Genomic DNA, 20430 nt, shown 5'->3' with positions numbered 1-20430 from the left:
CGCTGTCAGTTGGTTTGGAATCCAAACGAACTTCCACAGAGCAACGAGAAGGAACATCATCATTATGGCTGTCCATTGTTGTCGTTATTGTTGCTGCTCTTGTTGCTCTTGTTGTTGTTGTCGTTGTCATCGGTCAGCAACATGTTGTTGCTACTGCTACCTCTGCTGCGGCTGTTGGAGGTGCTGCCTGCCTGCAAAGAGTGAGTCCATTGGTCTAGTAAATGCTGTTGCTCCTCTTGTGCACTTTATTGATGTAAACGAGGAACACAAATTTGCATTAGAAGTTCATTAGTGAGTGCGGCTAACCGCGAAGGAAGCTCTAGAAGATGGAAACTGGAAAACTTTACAATTTCATGACATGCGGTAAACAACTGAATGGAAATTACAGCAAGGTAAGGCGAAGAGCAGAGTAGATGCCGTAGATGAGATACCCTCACAAGAGATTGCGAGAACAAAATTTAACTTTATAATTAGATAGTTCGAATCAATAATAATTAAGTTGAAAGTTGCTATGAACTGCTTAGTTCAGTCAGTCTAGTGCATATTTATACGAACATTTATTTGTAGGTGTAAGGCAAGCATAGTTATTATATATATATGTTTATGACTGAACTGACTGACAAAAAAATGGCGGAAACCTTTTGCATTGCATTGATATGGTATAAAATTTGAAAGAAAGCCGGTATTGCTTAACTATACATAAAACTTCAAATATCATATAATACTTTTAATTCTTTTTTTTTTTCAAGATACCACACCGTGTGTCGAATATTCTTTTCATTTTCTGCTTCAAGCATTTAAACAAACCAATAAAAAACCCAACATGATGCAAGATTTTAAAGGTAAACTTTCGATAAGCTTCTGCGTAATTATATAAATATAAAATACACATATACAAATTTTAAGGTATGTTTAAATGATCTTTCTTTTTCGTGTTTCCTGTTATATTCAAATGGCTATCGAAATTCAAACCACAAAATGGTAAAAACAACTTTTGAGTGTAACTTTTTGACATTTATTGTAAAACTGTTTAATTTTTTGCAACTAGTCAACATCAGCAGGACAATGATATAGATATATATACATACATATGTAGTATATATACACATATAGTACAAGGGAAGCAACCAGGCAACCCCCAACCAGCACCCAGCACCACTTGTTGCTATGTCAACGCTTTGTTTTCTGTTTATAGATTGCGCTACTTGTTGTTGTCAGTGTTGTTGTTTGTTTGATTTGTTTGTTTTTAGTCAGCTGCATATACAACGGAAGCGAGGGGAAAGAATAAATAATTTCTGAGCATTCGCATGATTCGACATGATTCAACCGCTGATAAGGGACAGAGAAATTATTTGAGCCGATGAATTTCCCTTTGGATTCCGAACTATAATTAATATTTTCCGATCAAGAACTTAAATAATTAAATGTAACTTAGTTCAACTAAATAAATTATTTTAATTTAAAACGCTAAAAATCAGAAACGTCCGAGTGTTTATTTTACTTGCTCATAATTTGATCTGCTGCATAATTAGCATATGCATGTAACCAATTTAAGCTAAATGTTCTATATATACATATATAGGCATATCTATACATACTTATATACATATGTATGTAGTCATCTTCTTGCATGTTGCGTAATTGGCGATTCAATTATGTATGCATGCCGCAGACATTCTTGGCCCAAGTGGAATGAGCAGAAATTGTAAAAGAGCCGCGCCCCACTGTGCATCCATATTAATTAAAGACTTCCGTTCGAGCTGAGGCCCACGGAGGTCTTTTGTTGTAATCATTGTCTTGGCAGACCTATCTGGAAAGAATGGAGGCGATGCAATGGCCAGCGCACACGATGACGGACAATAAACCTAAAGGGGGTTGGCAAGGGGTTGAAGGGCTCTAGGTAGCTAGCAGGACTTCAGCGGTTCGCATTTATATGTGAAAAGATCATCTTCCAGGGGATGCTGCACGTTTGCATGCCCGCAAGAAAAAACTTAATCCTAGCATTTTAACAGAGTCCATTGACCCAATTTATAATTAGCATAAATCAGTGCTGGGAAAATACAAGTTATACTACAAAATTGTAGGATACCGTTTCATTTTGCATTGTAATAATATAAAGAATAATAATAAAATAAATAATTTATGTATAAACTTAATAAGAATAACAATTGAATTGAACTTCATTTCGATTTCCTGAAGGATTAATTTCCAAAGTGCGAACTGTCATACCAAAAAGCAACAGCTGTTACCAAAAACATATAAGCATACATAGACTCAACTCACATACACATGCAACAATATTTATACTGACCTTTGGCAAATCCCGTATGTGATTCGCATCTAAAAAGAGTTCCTCGAGGGTTCGCGAGTACCGTAAAATTTCCTCCGGCACTTGGGGCAGTGAACAGTGGCGTTTGTCCACGAATTCCACCTGCCTGTTGCAGCCTTTGAAAATTGGAATGCACTTGAACATGGTTGTTGTTGCTGTTGTTGTTGCTGATGATGACGTCTTTCGTGATAGTTGTTGTTGTCGTTTTATTCGTCGTTGTTGCTCGTGTTGCTGCTGCTGTTGCTGTTGTTGTCTTTGCACAACAACAACATACACTTAAATCGTAGCGTTTGCAGCATCTGTTGCGAACGCACACAAATATACAAACGCGCACACACACACGCACGCACACGGAAACAGATAGAGACAGAGACAGGCACGCGCAGTCTTTGTTGCTGGCCTGGCCCTGCACTATGTTTCTTTATTTTCTTCGTTTGTTGTTGTTGGTGTTGTACTTTTGTTGGCTTTATTTTCCGTTTCACTTTTATCGCACACGTTTTGGCAACATTTTGCGCTTATTTACTGCAAATGAATTAAGAATTTAATACATTTAACTTTGCACTATTCGTGTTCGTCTCTGTATTTGTATTCGCATTTGTATTGGTTACGCGCAACGTAAGAGACAGCGCAAAAGAAGAGGAAGCAGCTGAAGCACACGCGTCAAAAATGCCTTGCTTTGCCTTGCTATCGACTGTCCTTGCCTAACAGTTATTGTTGTTGTGACTCCAAAGAGAGACAGAGACAGAACGAGAGAGCAGTAGCGTGTGCGAGCGCGCAGAGCGACTTCAGGCCTACCATGAGCTGACTGTGCATATGGATATGTGTGTGAGTGCGAATGAGTGAAAGAGAGTAATAAGCAAAATAATGAATAATAATAAATTCTAATTGGCACTTTTGTCTTCTTCTTGAGGCTGCTACTGTTTTTTGTTTTTTTTTTTATTGTTGTTTTTTTTTTGTTGTTTTCGTCCGGCTTTTTTCTTCTCGCACTTTGGTCACATTTTATCACGTTCGCAAGTTTTCATAGTTGGCAACGCAAAAACGAAGCAATCGCAACATTTGTTGCTTCTTCTACTACAAACACTCACTCACACACACATTGACAACGCACACACTCAATAACGAGAAAAAGCGAAGCAACAACAAGTCACAATGACACTTGACTAGTGCGCGGCAGCCGCTTGCGAATAGGCTTAGAATGAGAGAATTGTAAAAGAGGGCCCAAAGCGTAGATGATGAAAAGCAACAACAAAAGAAATAGCGACGCACCAAGTACACACACACACACACACACACAGACACACGCACACACACACACACGCACACATAAACAAACGCACACTCATGCATACAGAAACTTCACTTGGGTCAAAAATTTTATCGAAATAAAGAGAATTATAAACACGGCCAACATCGACACACCCAAACACACACACACACTCACACATTTGAATTTCCAAAGCCGGGCATACGCACTGAAATGATTGTTAGCTCGTGTTTGGTGCCACTGTGCAGCGTGTTTTGGAATTTACACATACAAACGCGCGTACTCAATTCACACACACACATGCCCAAACAGACACTGCGCGCCGCTCAACAACAAAATGCTGGGCTTAGGCAGCAGCTACACAACGCCGACTACAATACAAAACGAGGCAAAGGCGACGCCGCTGCGTTCGGCGCCAGTTTGCACAATTTTTTTCGCACGCTTCATTTTGCCACTTACATTTGCTTCGAGTGCAGTGCGGTTAAGAGCAAAATATGAATATTAACTGTACAGAGGCGCAAAAAACAACTCGTTAGCATGCACATACACAGGCGCGCACACTATCATACGCGCGTACACACACACACAAATGGCGTTTACTCAAAGAAACAAACGTACACAAAAATATTCAATGCGCAACGCCCGCTCACATCAACCGCTCGCGACAAAAACAATTCGGCAACTGTTTGGTGAGACCAGCGTGGCGCAACACAAAAAATAATTTATTTCAATCGAGCAGTGTGGCCGTGATGCGCGCAGAAAATATTCGATAACTTCTGTTTAAAAGTTTCAAAATTTAAGCTGGCTCTCTGTTAATATGCTGTAATACCACTGGTCAGTGGTAATACTGTTAAAGTCGCTCATTTTACAATGAAGCCTAACAGTTTTGCTTGTACAAATTTTCCATATTGGCAAAGTTAATATAATTGAATTGAGGCACGAGCACGAATATTTTTATTGTATATGACAGGTTAACGCAGATAAGATTCCAAGAATGTGAAAACAATGAAGATATGCTCAAAATATATATTTTGAGGGAATAAATAATTAATATGGTAATATCACTAATATGGTAATATCTCTGGTTAGTGGTAATATGTATGTAAGATATTTGATTAGTCAGCATTTAGACTGATTGATACACAAATCATTATTGCTTTTAAAAATCTCTGAATGTATAAATAAAGCTCCTATATCTTTTTCACAGAGAGACTAACAAGCTGGCAAAATTTCACAAATATGTGACGTCACACCATCAACCTAGCTAACCAATTTGAGCAAGAACCTATTGTGTCAACTAGCTGTGAATTCTTTTCACAGTTACAGCGGTGAGCTCAAAAAGGCACTGTTATCTGATGCGCTAATGTAAATTCCTTATTTGAAGTTGGCTGTGCTACATCGGCAGTGCTGGGAAACGCAGACCAGAGTTTTTGGCGCGTTTTTTCAAATATTTAAAAAAGGTTATGTCTAAAATAAAATAATAGTAGGAAATATGTTTAAGTTATAAAATAATTCAATGAGACTATTTTCAAAAATTTTATTAAATAACATGTCAAAATAATTAAATGAATTAAGAGAAATTAACTACTGATTGAGCATGTTTATTGTTAATTGAATTGAATTCATTATGCAAAATTATACAAAATATAAATACAAAATATAAATAGATTAGTTTTATAATCTCTTACAATACAACATTTCCCACAGCACAGAACCTTTGCGCTGGGCTTAGTAACGCTGTGGCGCCTTCTTTTTGGCAAGGGGCGTGACAAGTGCAGAGGCAGGTGCTTATTTGGGCTGCTGCTTTTGGGCACGGCCAAGCGATCTTGAGAGACAACAAATAAGGAAAACAAACGGCGAGTGCAAACAATCCAAATGCAACCTCAGCGCTGACATTGTTGTTTGTCTCGCTGTTTGTTTAGTGTTGTTGTTGTTGTTCTTGGCATTGTTATTGTTGCTGTTGCTGTTGCTGGCACTGACAAACACAGCTGTCGAGTGCGGCGCTTAAATGGCAAGTAAACTGCAACTCTTTGCTTTGCTAATTTTACGAAAGGCGCCTCCACAATTGTGTGGGCGGGTATTGAGTGAGCCAGAGTGAGCCAGAGAGAGAGGGAGAGAGAGAAAGAGAGCACTGCCAGCTGAAAGTGTTTTGTGGGGCTGTGGTGGGCGTGGCTGTGCACTTGCTGCTTATTATTTGCACTCGGCAAGGCCAGAAGCATAATAAATTGAGTGAGGTGGGCGTTGGTCGTGGGGTGCGGGGGCGGTGGCGGTGGCGAGGGCGTGGCATTCAGCACACTTGGAAATCTTTTATTCATGAATGCCGTGCCGCACCCCGCACCGCCAGCCCATAAAATTGCACAATTTGAAGAGCCGCCACCGCCAACACCACCGACGGAGACATTTGGCCAAAAATGGAGAAAAAAAATGTGCAAAGAAAAAAAAACACACACACTTTTTTTTCGTATGCGCCTCAAGGATTTCGGCAATGAGGCTTGGTCCTGGGTCTGGCTGTTGCTGTTGCTGCTGCAGGCGATAGTTGCATAAATCATAAAAGCCATAGCCAAAGATGTTGCTGCTGTCGTTGTTGTTGTTGTTGCTGTTGCACGCAAAAGGACTTTACGACACTTAAGCAGCGGCGCATTGAGAGTCGCCAAGCATCTGAATTTGATTGCGCGGCCGCAACGTCTGCTGGGTTAACTCCTTCGCCTCGCCCGCCCGCCCCTTATTTATGAGGGTCTGAGGCGTGCCCCTCTGGCTGCCTCAGGATTTAATATGCAGGCTCGAGCCGAGACTGTTTCAGCTTTATTGTGCCCAAATTGCTTCGCCTCCCAGCGAGCTCGGCCGGAGAAGTGCGGCCCTCCCTGTGCAACAAGTTCAGGCCCAGCGCCTCAAGTAGCCACCAATCACATGTTTATTTGCGCACAGCTCGAGGCGGTCTCGATAATAATGGAAATTGCTTTAAAAAAAGAGCCAAGAGATTTAACCTAGAGTCTTACACTTATAGTTGAAAGGCTTTTAAATTAAACAAACACGAACTGTTTGCACTAATGGTTTTTACTAATTATTAAAAGAAAATATATATAAATAAAAAAAAAAATAAATAAATAAATAAAATAAAATAATACAAAATATATATATTTAAATGATGCATCATGATTTTTTTAATTATTACAAAAAAAAAAACGATTTCAATGATTTTCATTTTCAATGTTCGGGTTATAAAAAAAAAAAAAAAAAAAAAAAAAAAAAAAAAAAAAAAAAAAAACCAGCTGTTTGCTTTTTTATTATATATATTATATTTGATTTATTAAAACTGACTTAAAATGCTTTATCAATATTTTATATTTATATACAATATTTTTAAATATAATCAATTAATAATTCATGATATTTTGCCTTTTGTGCAGATATGTTCGTTTTTTTTTTTTATATTTAATATAAAAAGTTATACATATTATTTTAATCTTATTTATTATATGGAATTCTCCTGAATGTCTATCTGTTGATATTAAACCCTCGGTTAATGAACGGCTGTCCATAAATAGTTTTAGCTTTTTTTCGAACTATTTGGCTTGCAATTTAGTTGCAAAATTTGTGGGTTAAAGTAGAAAATGCTGGAACGAGTTGTGTTCGTTAACCGAGGGTCCACTGTAATTAGTTGTATCCCTTTTCATAGTAAAATAATTTTATTATTATTATTTTTATTTTATTTAACTATTTACGGCTCTTTACTTTAGTTAATATCGATTCATACATTTAAACACACATTCAAATATAAATTTATACGCATTTAAGTAATACAAACTTTTTAATATTGTATTTTTTTAATTTATATACATTTCTCTGTTGATGATACATTTCTCTGTTTTCTCTATTAAAATTCGCTCACTCTATATATAAAATAAATGCATCATAATAATATTAATGCTGTTATTGACATAATGATGCATTAATTTAAGTTATGCAAAGAAACATGGTTAAATTTAAATAAAAAAATAAATAAATAAAACAAGTAAGAAGGCTCCAGTCGAGACTGCTCGACTAGGAGATACCCTGAACCCTCCAAACTGATATTCTAATCATTCTGGACTTCTTTTATGCACACATACATACACATGCACGTATAAGCACGCGCTTTGCAAACTGCGCAGCTAGCAGCGGCTGCGCTTGGGCTGCACTGCAGTGTGGGCAATATAACGAGAATTTATTTGTTGAATAATTTCTTTTGTAGACATACGATCTTAATGAAACTTTTAGAGCGTAATCATATGGCTTAAATGTGTGTACATTTCAAAGCACAAGTCTCTAGTACTTGAAATGCGTTTTTTACAAATTGGGGGCGAAGGGGGCGTGGTATCCAAAATCTGTAAATTACAAAATCTTTGTATCCATTAACTTTATATACAACGCAAATTTGAAGTCTCCAGGTCTAAAAGTGTTCAAAATAAGCTGAAAAAACATTGTCGATTTTTCGATTATTCTCGATAAAAAAGTTATCGGATGAGTTATCGAAAAAATAAAGCAAACTTGTACTGCCTATGGTATACACGAGTATGCTTGCCAAATTTCAGCTCTCTAGCTCTTATATCTTCTGAGATCCTTTTGCTCATACGGACGGACGGACGGACGGACGGACGGACGGACGGACGGACGGACGGACGGACGGACGGGCTATATCGACTCAGCTCGTCGTCCTGATCAAGAATATATATACTTTATGGGGTCTGCGATGATTCCTTCTGCCTGTTACATACTTTTCACAAAACCATTATACCCTGATTTCCCATTTTCAATGGGTTCAGGGTATAAAAAAACAGAGTGAAAATTGGCCACATTTTTTATTGACGTTCGACCGATTCCACATTTATTTAACAGTTGTTATTTTAATGAGATGAAAATAATCAAAACAATGATGACATATACATATACATATATATGTATGTGTATATGCAGTTACTTTTGCATTAAATTTTTCGCATATTAAACGAAACATTACAATTTTCATGAAAGGATAGTAATTTTATCATTTGAAAAAAGCAATCTCATTACTTCACATAAATATACAGATGTCGAAATATATATAAAATATACACAAATATACTTACATCCATTTATGGCTGCATATATGTAGCTCCATAAGCCGTGAGCATATTTTGCATATATGCAAATTCTTAATTTGATTGAATGGGGATATTCGTGGGTTACGATCGCCTCTTACGTCCATTTCAGATTATTAGCTGGCTCTAAACGGTACTCAAGGAGGCGGAGCTGCCACGCCTGCCAACGCCGCTAGCCGCCGGCGGCACGCCCTCGCACCCCTCCACCCAATGCCCAAGTATCTCACGCGCAACCCACTTGTGAGCCGCGTACTTAATTTATGACTTGGCCTGCAATAATTCAAAGTCATAGGCCTCCGGAGACCATTCAGAACACTCGACCGCTGGCTATGGCCAACACTTCGCAAAACACCAACAACAGCAGCAGCATAAACATAAACAACAATAAGAGGAAGCAGAGCAACAGGGCATACCACACCTTGAGCTGTGAGAGCCTGCCCGCCAGCATATTGAGGCTAAAGAATTTTTAATTAAAATATTAAAGCCTCAGCCGTGAGGTGTTTCTAATCTTGAAAATTGTTTTAATTGTTATTTAGGATTTGTTGCTTTTATTGCTGTTCTTGCGGCGCAATTTATGTGCGCCTAATTAGAGCAGACAGACGCGATGTCAGAGGTGGCGCCCTCTCACTTGTTATGCCCGGTCATCTAGTTTGTAGAGAGTATATTGGCTTCGTGTAACTGCGAGATTGGCAATATACTATGCTCTCTTGCCTGCGTATAATCGCTTGATGATTTGCCTAGAGTTTTGCGCGAAGGCCCATTGAATTTGGGAAGCTTGGCTAATCGGCTATTCATTGATTATTATGTATATATAACTCCTTTTTTTTTCTATGAGTTTTCTATGTTTCTATGAGTCGAAAGGAACTTTTGAGACTTTTCAGATACATAATAACATTAAAATTATTAATTTTCAATATCAAGCACCCATAGAAAATGTAATGGAGATTGCAATTTAAAAAGTGTAAATGCTAAATTGTAGATTGCAAATATATTTTTCGATGAGGTATATGTATATCATATTTAATATAGTTAACCAAAATTATACGTAATCCAAAAAAGACCAAATTTGGCGTCACTGTAATATTAATCTATTTATTATTATTATTATTTTTATTATTTTTTTTTTTTTTTAGCTATGTTAGCTATGAAAGTAATTAAAAGAAGGCACCAATTCCTATAAAGTTCATTAATCAACCTACATCTATAATTTGTTTTTAGTTTATTATTTACAATGATTTGTAATCTTCATTATAAAGAGTGAAATAAAAAAATTCAAAAATAAAGTGAATATAAATTTTATTGAAATAAATACCGTAATTCTTTGTGCAAATCTCAAATAGTATCAATGAATTTTAAAAAATCAAAAAAGCTGTGGACCCATTTTTAAATTTGTTTAAAAATAACCACAATGCAAAACTGTAAACTTTGACCTTTAAACGTTAAAAAAAAAAAAAAAATAAACATATAAATATTTGTCGTATCCTTCTTCTAGCCAAATGATTTCAAACTTACTTTCTCACGTCTCCCTCTCTCTCTCTCTCTCTCTCTCTATCTCTCTCTCCGTCTCTATCATTTAGGTCCACAATTTTGGAAATAGTATCATCTCTCTCTTGCTCACCTACCTATGAGCGCGTATTATGCAGTTGATGTTGTCCTACTCCAACACTCCAGCATGATTATATACTGGCTTACACAAAATATACAAAACATAAATAACAAATTATATATATATTTTTTTTTTTTGCAAAAAAGAACGCCTCATAATTACCATATTTTCAAATTACCATACGCCAAGTGAGACCGCGGCGGCATTTTCTTTATTTTACATGACGGCCATAAAAGCTAATTGTATGCGTGCATGGCGGCCCCCGAGGGCAGGCGGCGGGCGGATGAGGGGCGCCAGCTGAAAGAAGACCAGATGAAGAAGAAGCTGGACTGGAATGGACTGGGCCGGACCGGGCTGAGCCGCGTTAAGGTAACCTTGGCTTGTTGCTGCTCGGTGATTTATATTTAATTGTTGTCATTATGGTCATCAAAATTGTGCGGCGGACCCCGACACCTGCCCACTGGGGCATTTTTTACACCAGCCCCGCCCCACCCACACCCACACTCACACCAGCAGCAGCAGCAGGAGCAGCAACGGCGAAAGCGACAGCAAGAAGAACATGAGAACGTAGCAATTAATTCAATTTGGCGGGCAATGTGTGAAGCAGTCGCCGCTTGTTTATTGTCATCTGTGGATGCTTGAAGCGTGCAAATACGCTTAAGATGGGCCAATTGTTGACAGAAGTGCGAGAAGCCTTGGCGTACCGAGCTGAGGCCAAGCGTCGCCTCGCTGCAGCAAGAGCGCATTTTCTCTTAAGGACTCTCCAAAGAGTGAGTACAGCATGGAACGTTTTGGCATTGTAACAGCGTTCACTGCTTTGCCATTTATTCCCACTCTCACTCTCTCTCTCTCTCTCCTGCTTACGCTCTGTATATATGTATTCCATTTCCGTTTCCATATGCGTTTCGGCTTTCATTTCGTTCAGTTCAGTTGCTCTCCAGCCTCGCCGCCATTCGGCTGGATTTATGCCTGGGGTCGGCACTCGCTTTGCTGTTCCATTAATGAAGTCATCATAGAACTTGACGAGAGTAAAAGCGAACCGAATGCTGGCCATTTCTATTTTGCCTTTCATTATAAGCAATTAAGTTTGTGATTTACATATACCGAAAATAGAGTAAAGCATTTAAGTTTTTAATGTTTGCTCTCTAACCATTTTCGGATTATTCAATTTACTTAATGCACTATAAGCGAAAAAAAAAAAAAAAAAAAAAAAAATAGAACGCATTTTTTCTGTTAGAATATTTAATAATGAATTTTTTCGTCATGTCGTTTTTTTTTTTTTTTTTACATATAATTACAATCAAATTTTATTAAAATGTGTATAGACAGACTTTTTTCAAAGTTATTATGTATTCTTTGTGATTTCTGCTATTTATATTAGCAAGTAAGAAATTTGCAATCGAGCATTACCGACTTTATAATACTCATTCACGGCCCAAGCGCTGTCAAATCAATTTTATCGACCTACCACGCCCCCAATGGGGTAAATTTATTCCCCATACAGTAATTTTAACATTAAATTTTAAGTTTATAGCTCTAAAACTAGAGAAACTGCAGCTTTAGCGATTTATCTAGCTTCGATTGTGGCATACAATATACTCATTTCATTTTCGTGAATGAGTATTAAAATGAGAAAATATATTAATTATATGCGTTCTACACGCATTTTTTATTTAGTAGCAGAGAGAAAGAGTGAACGGAGGAGGACTTGTGTATGCTCCAGTTATCAAAGAGCTTATAAAATTGATACAAACTAATTTGCAGGCTCAGCAATAATATAAAAATATAATTCTTAACTATTAACGATTAACAAATACAAATACACATGTTATATACATACTTGTTTGTTGACATAAATATATATATATACTAGCATGATTTTATTTCCTTTTTGGCTTTGCTCACTTTTTGTCTTACACACAGACATACTAATTAATATGAAATTAATTTGAAAAAAAAAAATTCTTTTTTTAGGTGTGTTTACTCGAAAAAATTCCGCCATTGTTCTATTGATTAAAATGTATATAATAATTAATAAATACATCAATTGTAAACTAGTTTTGGTTTACACTCATTTACTGTAGATATATATGTTGGAATTGGATGCATCGAACTTTAGATATCCTAAAATATCATCCAAAAAAAACTTCAAACAATTTTAGAGTTTTCTAATCGAGACAACTCGACTAGGAGATTCTCTGCGCCTTTCGGAGAGCTGACATTTCAATTACGCGCTGAGCTACGTTTTTATTTTATTTATTCATTTTTTCATTTATTTATTTATTGTTTTCTTTTTTTTTTTTTACTTTAACAAAAATTAAAATTGTATAAAATTAATAAAAATCTAAATTTAAAATTTGGATTTTTTAAACAAATTTGATTTGCTTATGTAAGTTCTGAGTTCGGTGTGGCTACACATAAGGAGAGAAGGACATGAATCGACGGACAAAGCCAAACCACTTAGGTCGTCGCCCTGATCAATTAATATTTATTTCTCATATACTGAAACTTTATATACTGAAACTATATTCTTTATATACTGAAACCCTGATTTTCCATTTTCAATAGGTTCAGAGTTTTAAATTGGATTTCCACATTTCTTAATGATTCCAACTGGTCGAATAATCTGAAAGGGTATTTATTGTGCATCAACTATATTTATTCCGTTTTGTATATGTATATTTTTTTACAACTTGTGGGTAATGCAATTTAAAAAATATAAATTGCTGTGAATAACTTTTTTTTTTGCAATTTCCAATTGACACAAATTAAATTAATTTTATTTATTTTTTATTTTTTTGGTATTGCCAGACATTTTTTATTTGTTGAATCAATTCAATATAAAATTGCATTTCTTTTATCCTTATTTTCTCCGTAATACATTCAAATTTAAATAGGTTATTTAATTAAATGCGTTTGTTGCCCACGTGAAGCCAACAATTGCGTGAAACATCAGTTGGCTTTTCCATTTTTCTGTTATTTTTTTCCGCCACCCCTCTCTCTGCTGCATCTGTTTTCATATCTCCACCTTTTCCAGCCGATTGTATAATTTCGTACGACTTTAATGTCGTTTATATATATTCATTTTAAAGCGTTTGCCCCAACTGTCGCTGGAGCAACTGAAACTCAACCAACAAATGCGTTGATAAGGAATCTGCGAATTGCAAATTGCGAGCTGCAGCTGTGAAAAATTGTAAAATTACAATGAATAATGCAAAAAATCATTGGAATCGCTGCAAATGGCTTATTATACCGTCCCAGGGAATACTTTAATCAGGCTATTAAGCAATTCACATATTTTTATTGTAAATATATATCTTAATTTCCGATTCTCTGTGATTATACGATACGCTGTGCGTTTCATACATTTAAGTCTTGTGGCGATATTATATTTTGATTACGTTATTTAAACAAGAAATTGACTGCCTTCATTGGGAGTGGCCGATATAAAGATACCCATTATGTGGTTGACGCTATTGATAAACAAAAGTCAACTTAACATACGATAATCAATTTTCTGATAACATTTTTCATTATATTCAATGAAGTTCAATTTTTTATTTTATTTCAAATTATGATTATCAATTTCAATATTTTTATTTATTTTATTTTGTTCTAAAATAAAAACTGAACTTGCTTATGCTGTAAATGAAACTGTAATATCTTATTACCACAATTTCTGAGATCTATTCGATAAATAGCTGCAAATAAATATTAATGTGATAACGTAAATCAACCTTAAAGTCCAAAAGATCTGTTAAACTCATTTTAAATCGAGGAAACATTAATAGTGACAGAAACCATTTCAATGCGAATTTTTTTACTATATATAGATTTGTGAAAAATTCACAGAATCTGGCAAGCAAATGGAGAACTTCTGTTGTTGAACTGCAAGTTTATGACTTCCAAAGTTCAGTGCTATAAATAAAAAACATGAATAAATACTTTAAGTATTTGCAGTCGCAGAAAAAAATGTTGATTGCTTGCTTTCGCATTTTCATTGAACTCATTTTAAGCGTTGTCCCTTTAGTTCATTTGGTCTTATTAATTATTAATGCAACACTTGGTACTCAATCATAAAAGCAGATTAAAAGCTGTGAAATTTACTAGTTTTATCGACCTGCTGACATTTGCTGTCCAATAAAATGAGAAGGGTATGCACACTTGGGTTTTAAGACTCGTGCCTCAATATTTAGCATGAACTGTATAAGTAAAAGAAAATAAATAGAAAATTGTTCAAGATTTGTAAACGGTTTTATAAGCAATATTATTACAGCATTAAAGTAATTTAATGCCATCGAAACCACTCAGCAGCGGAAAGAGGAAAAATAAAATGTTCATGTTTATTTGTTTATACGAAAAAATATTTTCCTATTTTGCTATTTTCTTTTTTTATTTCGTTGGTTGTGGTTTTTGTTTTCGTTTGATTTTGCGCTGTTCAAGAAATTAAATACGACTTTGTCATTTGCAAATTCAACAGTTTTCCACGAAGCGTGCTGTCAGCCATTACAATCTCAGCGCAACCCACATTGAATATCTATAATTGTACATAGCCCCCATGGCCGCGAGCAGAGCTCCTCATAAATAAGAGATGGGTAACGAAAACAGCTTATTAAATGACTGGCGAAAATAGCTGAAGGTGCTCGGGATGGGGCCACATTATACTCTGAACAGCCAGACATATTTAGATGAACGTGCATATACATTTCGTGGAATTCAATATCTTTAATTTTGCTTTAGTACGCCTGCACAATGAGGCAAACATCGCCGTTCAGGAATTAATTACAGGTGATCAATACGTCTGCACCGCCTCCCATCACGAATGAAATATATGCCTGTTATATATGTATGTGTATGTGTGTGTTTGTGTAGTTTTTGGGCATTTAAGAGCTCAGCTGCTTGAGCTAAACAAATATTTAAGTTGATTGGGCGGGCGCAAATGTAAAAAGTTTGCACTCTAGAGTTCACCAAATTCGCATAAATTCTATGCGTGCCATAGCAGCCGTGAACTTTTTAATGTATTTTAAAACACTTTCCACTAAACATTTTAAGTAAACTGCTGCACAGTCAACGTCTTCCTCTGCCGCGTGTTCGTGTTCGTTTTCATCTTCAGCTCCATCTCCAACTCCAGCTCCAGCTCCAGCTCCATCTTGAGGCAGACGCTGGCGCTGGGCGGCAGAGACGCCAACTTGACTTCCTGTGCAAGCGGCAAAGTTTTGTTGCACTCCTGCCGCTGCTCCAACTTCTGGCTGCAGTTGCACTTGCTCGGCAAATTCCATGGAGGCTGAAATCAACTATTTCATTTTGGATTCAACTGCTGTCCGAGCATTGCAACACCACCACCAACATCTACAGCAACAGCAGCAACAACAGCAGCAACAACAACAGCGGCATCAGCACCAGCTACAAAATGGCAAATTAAACTAAATACAATCGAGTGAACGAAGCTTGAAATACTCTATCAAAACCAAGGCGTTTGAAGTGAAGCAAATGTCTCCTAAAAATCTCTGGAAAGAAATATATGTAACAAATCAAATTATGTTTGATTAATGTTCAGATTTTCCTTTCAAAAATTGTTAAGATAAAAACTTATACAGCAGAGTCTCGATAATTCGAAATGCCAAGGGGATAAATTTCTTCTTCTTTTTTTTTTCTTATTTACACAGAAATTTGAAAGTTAAATTAAATTTAATTAAAAGTACATAGTGATTTTTGTTTAAATAAAATGAATGGAACAATTACATATAAAGTATTACAATTGTTTAAGAATATATATATAATTATAATTAAGCTCAGAGTTCCTTTAAAAAATAGATATATAAGGTCTAAAGATCTATAATTAATTATTTTATTTGATTTTTATTTATTTATTTATTTCTTCTTTTTTTTTGTAATAATTTGATTTTAATAGAATATGATCATAATGAAGCTCAGATTTCCTAATTAGAAAATATAGTATAATATAATATAAAAAATAGTATATGGAGTCTAACATTAATTTACTAAGATTATATTATTTTATAAATTTTTAAAAGTACTTTAAAGCGTATTCGAATATCCTTATTTTCTCACGGCATTTCATCGAGGCTCTCAACTGAATGATTTAGTCCGTGGAACTCCGCACAAAGTAAAGTATTGTGAATGCAACAACAATGGCAATATCAGCATAGTAATAACAATACCACGTAGCGCATAAAGTTCTTGGGAGTTTTCGGTGCTGCATACTCTGCACTCAGCCCCCCTCTACAACCCAACGCCCCTGTGCTCCTGTCAGTTGTCGCACTTCACACTGGCCGGCGCCCATTTGGATGGGCGAAGGGCTACTGCCTCAGCTGCCAGCTGAGTTTCGAGCAAGTTTTGTGCTACAAAATACTGTATAAACTGAAACTCCTTTAGTTGCCCGTGGGCGTGGCAGTGTGTCAATGTTTACTTTATGTGCCTAGGCGCAGACTAGTAGCTGCAAAAGTTTCTGTGTCCATTTTACCCCTGGGCTCTATTCTCTTCTATTTTTATGTTTTGTTGAAATCTTTTCTTTTTTTTTCAATGAAAATGAAGCTATGCGGGCTGCTTGTCAAAAAATGTTAATTAATTACAGTCGTAAAACGCAAAAGTTGCATAATTAAAATGTTATTGTTAATAATTAAATAAGCCAGAGCAAAGGCAAATACGACAATGTCGCTTCGCTCACAAATTAATTATGCTGTCAATATTTGTCAAATCTTCTCAGTCAGCTCTTGCGTTTCATTTTAATTCCAATTTATGCCACCTTTAAATGCATGCACTTGTGTGCATGCCACGCCCACACCCACGCCACGCTCACGCCCTACATGGTCAACCAGTGGCCCATTTACGTAAGTGGTTGCATGCTGTCGAGTAATTGCATGAGTTTGTTGGCCAATGATTGCATGTTTGCCAAATTGTTTGACCAACTGTTGAGCATGATTTTTGTGCAGCTGAGCTTTGTGCAGCTGACCCGACCTACCGCCGGACAGTTGGCCAAACTTCTCTGGGACATTGAATAATTAAAATATTTCCAAAATCAACTCTAATGCCCGACACAAAACTGAGATTATCAATGCCAGCGCTCAAAGTAAATGCACAAAAAGTTGCCCAAATGGCTGCAAACTGACTGTGATGGGACTGTGGTGTGGGCAGGCTGGCTCCGAACATGTTTGCACATTTGAAATGTAACAAAGATTTGCTCTGTTGTTGCTAGAAAACATTGCCAAATATTTGCCATGGCATTCACATGCTGCCAACAGACTTGTATGGAAAAGTTCCATAGTCTGCCGGAAGATGATTGGGGTCAAGCCTTTATGTTTTGCTTGTATGCAAAATAGTATTAGATTTGCTTCTAATTGTTTTTAATTAAGTATGATTTATTGCACAAACAACAATAAGCAGCTCACAATGCGCAATTTTCAGCACTCGGCTGTTACTGTTTACCATTTTGGGAACTTTTTAAGAATTTGCTCACTCGCAACAAGCTGTATTTGCATTTTGATGAGACCCAGCATGTTATCGCAGGATTTGTGATACGCTTTTAAGGCAAGCTCTGTCAGAGTCTATCATTGCGTTGTGGGATTAAATGTGGGGTCTAGAGCCAACAGCGAGCTGTTAATGCAATTTCATTCTAATGTGGAGATCGGATTGTCCCTCTCAAGTGTAAATGGTTTTTCGGAAAAACTACACGTATCAAAGCAAAGGCTTTCATTTCTCTCCTGCAATATGCTTACTCTAACAATCTTAGTTTAGAAAGACCTTCATGACTCAGGGTTCCTCAAACTAATATAAGGTAAGGCATTATTGAGCTGTCCATATTAAATTTTAAATTTAACAAGTAAGAAGGCTCCAGTCGAGACTGCTCGACTAGGAGATACCCTGAACCCACTAAGCTGATTTCTACTCTGCACTTCTTTTATGCACACATGCATACACACGCACGCATAAGTACGCGCTCTGCTAACTGCGCAGTAAGCAGCGACTGCACTTGGGCTGCGCTGCAGTGTGGACAATATTCTGTAAATTTATTTGTTAAACAATTTCTCTGGTAATAGGACTATCTTGTGGCTCAAAGCATAAGTTTCTAGTACTTGTTTTTGTTGAAATTCGTCACGAAGGGGGCGGGGTATCCACAATCTGTACAAAATCTTCGTATTCATGAAATGTATATACACAGTAAATCTGAAGTCTCCAGGTCTAATAGTATTCAAAATAGGCTAAGAAACAAAGGAATTTATCGATTATTCTCGATAAAATATATCGAATACGTTATCGAAAAATATGATACTCTTGTACTGCGTATGGTATATACGAGTCTACATGCTCTCTAGCTCTTATAACTTACCAGATCTAGGCGTTCATACGGGAGGACGGACAGACGGACAGGGCTTTATCGTCTCAGCTCATCGCTCTGGTCAAGAATATATGTATGTATATACTTGATGGGGTCTGCGATGATTTCTTCTGCCAGTTACATACTTTTCACAAAACCATTATACCCTGATTTCCCATTTTCAATGGGTTCAGGGTATAATGAGCGCGCAATTTAGGCCCATGGGAGCTGGATAAGTGTCCGTGTGTGTTCAGGTAAAAGCAATTAAATTGCAATTAGACACCTGTGTCGCTGCGCTTGGTTCCATCAAGTGTGCCATGCGTTAAGCGCCAGACATTGACAAGTGACATCCACAATCGAACAGTTGCATCATGCTGACGAGCCGCCTTCTCAAGTTGCAAGATGTCTGTTTGCGCCTGCTGGGCATCAATTTATTTGCTGGCAGGCATTGCGGATCGGTTTCATGCAATGTGGCAAATATGGACAAGTTGACCGACGGCCGCTGCTCGCTAATGATTACTTTGTTGGCTCTCTACAAGTCGGTTTGTCTGCTGCCCTTGATGCAAGCATTGATGTCCGCTCCAAGCTCAGGGCAGCCGGAGTTGCCATTTCCGAGCGACTAAGTTTGATGGCTTTAAAGAAATGTTCAATTGCAGTCGCACACGGCCCATTGTAGGAATCCGTGGGATAATCGCATTGCACGCAACTATTTGGTATCGTATGTGTGGAATGCATCAGGCGTAGTGGGCGTCCTGCTCTTTACTGTGTGCATGGATACAGTTTTCTGCTCGCTGACCTGCAACTTGTGTGCGCTGTTCGAAATAGCGCAGAGCCAAATGAAACGATTTCGGGGCGAAACTTTGTCGGAGACCCAGACGAATTTACGAAACATTTTAACAATTTACCAGTACTCTCTACACATGTCGCTGACATTGAATCGCCTGTTCCGGCCTTTGATCAACATGCAGTTCCTTGTGGCGTCGCTGCTTCTGTGCGTGCTAAGCTATCAGCTGTCTGAAAATCTAGCTCAGCTGGAGGTCCTACATTATGCTGCATTCACCAGCTCCATTCTGGCCCAGATTTTCCTCTACTGTCACTGCGGTGGGCATCTCAAAGAGCAGAGTCAACAATTTGCGTGGGCCATCTATGACAGCGCCTGGTTTGAGGTCACCTGCATTTGACCGGACAACAGGCAACCCTTGAACCTGACGATGATGCGAGCCCAGCGTGGCTGTCGCATCGATGGCCATTTTGGAGACATTGTCGGTATGTTTTCTTTACAAATAAATAGATGTATTTGTAAAGTATTTTATTTAATTAATTATTATTTGAGTACATAAAATTATTTAGAATGAAAAAACTCAATTGGCTTCTAACAATTAAATAGGAGCATACTTGTATTTATTATCTTTGACAACGCCAGGATGTGCAGGTAAATGGCATATTAAAATAGTGCATGCTTATATAAGGATCTGTTATAAAAATTGGCAAATTAAACCAACTATATGAATTGCCACTATTAATTAACACGCGTGTAAACGATCTTAATCAATTGGTTGCTGCAGCTGCTGATGCTATTACTCAAATTTCGCGTGCTCAGCATTCAAGTATCAATTAAGCCTTGCAGTGAAGTTTTCACTGCCATGTTAAACTTTTACTATTTGGGCTAGGCTACATATATTCCCGGGATGACAGACGCTATCTCAGTCATATTGGGCGGCATCTACATACGTCTTTTATTACTCTCAGAGCTGAGGTAACTTTCCATTTGTCAACTTC

The 20430-nt window shown here is 37.1% G+C and overlaps 2 protein-coding genes and 1 long non-coding RNA gene across 18 annotated transcripts in view; 1 reads left to right on the top strand and 2 right to left on the bottom strand.

Annotated features, from left to right (window-relative positions):
* Positions 1–4309, bottom strand: part of scrib (scribble planar cell polarity protein) — a 73205-nt gene extending 68896 nt beyond the window's left edge. For 9 of the 16 annotated variants that reach the window (XM_089462302.1, XM_089462305.1, XM_089462307.1 and 6 more), the window contains exons 1-2: positions 4053–4274; positions 2312–2851 (exon numbers count right to left, since the gene is read on the bottom strand). In XM_089462302.1, the coding sequence (XP_089318428.1) occupies positions 2312–2473 (162 nt within the window). In that variant the 5' untranslated portion in view covers positions 2474–2851; positions 4053–4274. Of the gene's footprint in view, positions 1–2311; positions 2852–4052 lie in introns of all 16 variants that reach the window. The other 7 variants (XR_016268592.1, XM_089462298.1, XM_089462299.1 and 4 more) reach the window with 3 other exon arrangements.
* Positions 4310–15231: 10922 nt separating this feature from the next.
* LOC149270623 (uncharacterized) lies at positions 15232–15852 on the bottom strand. The gene is made up of 2 exons (XR_016270198.1): positions 15774–15852; positions 15232–15719 (listed from the first exon to the last, which is right to left on the bottom strand). It is a non-coding gene; the product is annotated as an uncharacterized LOC149270623 (long non-coding RNA).
* Positions 15853–19008: 3156 nt separating this feature from the next.
* On the top strand, positions 19009–20104 carry Or98b (Odorant receptor 98b). Its single transcript, XM_089462432.1, is given in 3 exon segments — positions 19009–19272; positions 19330–19955; positions 20084–20104. Coding segments are annotated over 3 exon segments (897 nt in total). The 5' UTR covers positions 19009–19022.
* The last annotated feature ends 326 nt before the right edge of the window (positions 20105–20430 follow it).

Source organism: Drosophila arizonae, chromosome 2 (genome assembly GCF_054131065.1).
Source record: "Drosophila arizonae isolate 15081-1271.41 chromosome 2, UAZ_ARI_1.0, whole genome shotgun sequence".
Lineage (NCBI taxonomy): Eukaryota > Metazoa > Arthropoda > Insecta > Diptera > Drosophilidae > Drosophila > Drosophila arizonae.
Note: the sequence above shows the minus strand (reverse complement) of the source record. Positions and strands in the feature narration are given on the sequence as shown.